We start from the raw sequence: 4521 nt of genomic DNA, 5'->3' as shown, positions 1-4521 counted from the left end.
CCTCAACTCCTTTCGGACCATGACATGCCACGTTTGAACCCTCTGTCACTGACCCCTTGGCCAACAACTCTCGAGTGCTTAAGGCACTCGAATGCATTCTTGCTAGCAGCAATGAGTTGGCGCGGACATCGCTGTTACCACCTACTAAACATGTGCGCTTTGGAGGCGACTTCACCAAATTTAACTGGTTCAAGATGTACTTCAAATGGCACATTGAGAACAATTCCTCAGACCCCGAGCGCAGGCTGAACCACTTGTATCATATCTTAGATGGGCCTCCAAGAAACCTGGTTGAGCACTGCTTGCACCTGTCACCGACAATTGGGTACGATGAAGCTTGGAAGTAGCTGAGTGAATTCTATGGCTGAGAAGTCGATGCTACTGAAGCTTTTATTCGTAAGCTTCTCGAATGGAAGGAAATCCCAGCAGGTGAAAGCGAAGGGTTAATGAACTACGCTTCTTACCTAAAGAAAGTGAAGGCAGCACTGGGTGCAAATTACACTAGAATTGAGCTGCAAGAAACTATGAGAAAGATAGTGGAAAAGCTCCCTCATCCTCTTCGGTTAAGATGGGTCTCAAAGTACCTGAAACACGAACACAAGCTTCCAGCCCTGATCACCTTTGTGGAGAGACAGGCACTGGTTGCTAAAGAACTGAAGTACTACGAGTGCGACCGTTGTCCATCCAAGGCCAAACCTGAGGGCACGAGCAAGCCAATTAAAGCTAAAGCCTTTCCTGCTCACCACAGCTCTCCTTCCGACAATGGGATATATTGCGTATACTGCAAGAAAAATAAGCACGGAATTCAGTCGTGCCACCGATTTCAAAGCCTCAATTTGGATGACCACTGGAATGCTGTGGTGGATGCCAAACTCTGCTTCAGATGCCTAAATGTCGCGCACAATCACGAAGCCTGTGAAGAAGAATCCACGTGTGGCAAGTGCGGCTTTGGGACGCATCACACGCTCTTGAACTATGTGACGATAACCCCTCCAAGGGAAAGTGCAAACTCGATGAGAGCAACTGTGTCCAAGACATCTGACAAGCCTAAAGCGGGGGCCGGGACGACTAGCAATGCACCGCCTGATAGAACTAACACCGAAACCGCTCCAAAGGCTGGGACTCCTGCGACGACGGGGCATGTACACGCTATGTCCACTGACCGACGACCGGATGGTCGTACAATTTTGAAGCTCATCCTAGTCTTGGTGAATGGAACGTGCACTACGATCGGCTTCATAGATGGAGGAGCCGCACCCACGTTAGCCGCAAGGAGCCTAATAGATCGGCTAGGTGTAACGGGAAGGCCTTGCAACCAGACCATGGTGACAGAGGCCGGTACGTTCGCCTACAAAAAAGTGGTCCAACTCACCCTTGGTAACATCAACGGAGGTGAGGAGGAAGAAAGAGTAAAAGAAGTCTTTGTTACTGATAAAATTAATGTGTCAACGGACTACATAATGCCTTCGGACTGGCTGAAGAGATGGCCACACATGGCAGACGTAGAGCTGCAAAGCATGCCAATGGACCACGAACAGGTCGAGCTCGTGATCGGGTTAGACACGACCATGAATTGAGTCATTCTGGAACAACGCCACGGCACTGCCAACGAGCCATCCGCCTACCTAACCAAGCTTGGTTGTGTGGCTTTCGGTACTACTGTAGACCGGTCTGCATCAGAGGTCTCACCCGTGCATCATGTTCATAAAAAATTTGACCCTCAAGACTTAACAGACCCACTGCAGAGTCATTTTAATCGAGATTTCTTCGAAAAGGAATCCCTTTTCAGATTGGAAGATTCCCTAGAGGATAAGAGATTCTAGGCCACCTTGAATAACACGACACAGCATCGACATGGAAAGTACATGGCCAAGCTGCCATTCAAGGACTCTACTCCTCTACCTGATAATATGAATATGGCAATTTGACGAGCCCGAAGCTTGAAAAGAAGACTAGACAACGACGAAGCTTACAAGACATCCTACGTAGCTCAGATTGAGAAATATACTGATAAGGGCTATGCCCAAAGGGTTCCTGTAAATCAGCTAGACAGGAAGGACGGGCGCATATGGCTCATGCCGCACCACTCTGTCAGGCATCCTGTCAAACAGAAAGACCGAGTGGTCTTCGGATTGGAGGCAAGGCACCGAGGAACATCTCTCAACGAACATCTGATGCAAGGCCCCGACCTCACCAATATCCTGACGTGTGTTCTCCGGCGCTTTAGAGAGGGTCAACATGCCATCACTGCAGACGTGCAGGAGATGTTCCATCAAGTGAAGGAACCTGAAGAGGACAGAGACTGCCTGAGGTACTTCTGGTGGCCAGAAGGTGTCACCAGCAAAGAACTGCGAGTCTTCAGAATGATGTCCCACGTTTTTGGCGCAAGATCATCGCCGAGCGTCAATAACTTCTGCTTACGCAAAACGGCCCTGGACTTCGGAAGCAAGTGTAACGAAGAAGCTTCCAACTCTATACGTTGCAACTTATACGTCGACATCCTTCTTAAGGCGATGGACGATGAGGAAGAATGCATCAAACTGACCAGAGATCTGATCAACCTGTGCGGGGATGGAGGTTTCCGTCTTAACCAATGGACCTCAAGCAGTAAGCGAATTCTAGCTGCGACCCCCGGAGAAGAACGAGACGACTCTGTGGCTGTCTTAGACTTGAATAAAGATGAGCTGTTCCCTGAAAGAGCCCTGGGGATCCATTGGAATATGAGCATAGACGTGTTCACGTTCAGAATCATCCTTAATGACAAGCCTTTCAACCGACGTGGTGTGCTCTCTGTTGTTGCATCGATCTACGACCCCTTGGGCTACTTATCCCTAGTCCCTTTGATCGCGAAGATCCTGTTGCAAGAAATGTGCCTAAGGAAGCTCTCGTGGGAAGAGGAGATGTCTGCTGATGAACTTGTTCGATGGAAGACCTGGCTCGCGCAGTTACCACAACTGGAAGAGTTCCAACTGCGAAGGTCCTTCATACCACCAGACTTCGAAGATGTTGACACCCTTCAGCTGCACCACTTTGCAGACACAAGTCAGACAGGCTATGGTGTAGTCTCTTACTTGCATGTAGTTGGTGTCAACAGAAAGATTCATTGCACTCTCGTCATAGGACGGGCAAGAGTCCCCCCTCTGAAAAGGACCACCATCCATCGTCTTGAGCTGACGGCGGCTGCTATCGCTGCACAGATGGACTCAAAGCTGAAGACTGAGCTCGATCTGAAACTGGCCGCGTCAGTCTTCTGGACTGATAGCACGTCAGTGCTGAAATATCTCAGAAATCCGACTGCGAGGTATCAGACCTTCGTGTACAATAGGGTCAATCTCATTAGGGATACATCCGATATTATGGCGTGGGGATACATAAATACTACTGCGAACCCAGCAGACCTCTCGTCACGTTGCCTTTCTGTCGGTGACTTCCTCCAGTCATCTTTGTGGTTTTTAGGACTAGATTTCCTCAAGATGGATGAAACTTACGGGCCAACCATGCCCGAAGACGTGGTCAGAGGAGAGCTTGATCCAGACGTCGAAGTGAAGACTTCTCCCGTCTTCGATATAACGAAGAAAGAACCAACGTTTATTGAATCAATAGCGACAAGATTCTCCTCTTGGTTGAAGTTTGTCAGAACCCTCGCGTGGATGATAAGATTTATCCGCCACACGCAGAAGGCTCCCCCATACAGCGGCGACGCACTCTCGAGTGCGGAGCTGCGTACCGCAGAGAATTTGATCTGGAGACTAACCAAAAGGCAAGAGTATGAAGATGAGTTAAGCACCCTCTCGAAGAAGGGAAGATCGCTGAAGAGGTCTGGTAAATTAATAAAGCTGAGACCATTTCTCGAGGATGGATTGCTCCATGTTGGTGGTCGATTGCAGAAATCAACACTGGCAGATACGGCCAAACATCCGATCATCTTACCCAGCAGTTCTCGGGCGGTCAAGCTTATGGTGAGAGCCACGCACGAGTCCTACTGGATCATCCGCGGAAATGCGATAGTCAAGACTGTCATTCGAGAATGCTTGGTCTGTCGCTGACTAAGTCATAGTCCTGTAGTTCAGGTGATGGCTGAACTGCCATCTGACCGGCTTTGTCCAGATGAACCCCCCCTTTACTAACATTGGGTTGGACTGCTTCGGACCGTTCTTAATGAAGCAAGGAAGGTCCACAGTGAAGCGTTGGGGCACTATCTTTATGTGCCTTACCTCGCGAGCAGTCCACCTGGAAGTGATCGATACAATGGAACAAGACTCCTTCGTAAATGCCATCAGGCGTTTCGTCGCTCGCAGGGGGCCTATCAAGAGAATGTGGTCCGACAACGGGACCAACATTGTGGCCACGGAACGAGAGCTAATAGAAGCTCTCCAGCGCTTCAATGAAGGAGAAATCAGAGACACACTCTCGATCCGAGGCATAGAGTGGAAATTTCATCCACCACATGCCTCACACTTCGGCGGAGTGTGGGAACGTCTGATCAGGTCCGTCCGAAGAGCCCTCACAGTGGCCTGTCTC

General features: G+C 49.6%; 2 protein-coding genes across 2 annotated transcripts in view; both read left to right on the top strand.

The window, feature by feature from the left end:
- The first annotated feature begins 446 nt into the window (after positions 1-446).
- LOC137648362 (uncharacterized) lies at positions 447-4046 on the top strand. Its single transcript, XM_068381291.1, has 2 exons — positions 447-1555; positions 1940-4046. The coding sequence occupies exons 1-2, from the start codon at positions 447-449 to the stop codon at positions 4044-4046; spliced, it is 3216 nt and encodes a 1071-aa protein (XP_068237392.1).
- A 112-nt stretch (positions 4047-4158) lies between these two features.
- LOC137648361 (uncharacterized) overlaps positions 4159-4521 on the top strand; it is an 840-nt gene continuing 477 nt past the window's right edge. Inside the window, exon 1 of the mRNA XM_068381289.1 lies at positions 4159-4521. This exon is cut by the window's right edge and continues 477 nt beyond it. Within this exon, the coding sequence (XP_068237390.1) occupies positions 4159-4521 (363 nt within the window).

Source organism: Palaemon carinicauda, chromosome 10 (genome assembly GCF_036898095.1).
Source record: "Palaemon carinicauda isolate YSFRI2023 chromosome 10, ASM3689809v2, whole genome shotgun sequence".
Lineage (NCBI taxonomy): Eukaryota > Metazoa > Arthropoda > Malacostraca > Decapoda > Palaemonidae > Palaemon > Palaemon carinicauda.
The sequence above is the reverse complement of the archived record's forward strand: the minus strand, read 5'-3'. Positions and strand labels throughout refer to the sequence as shown.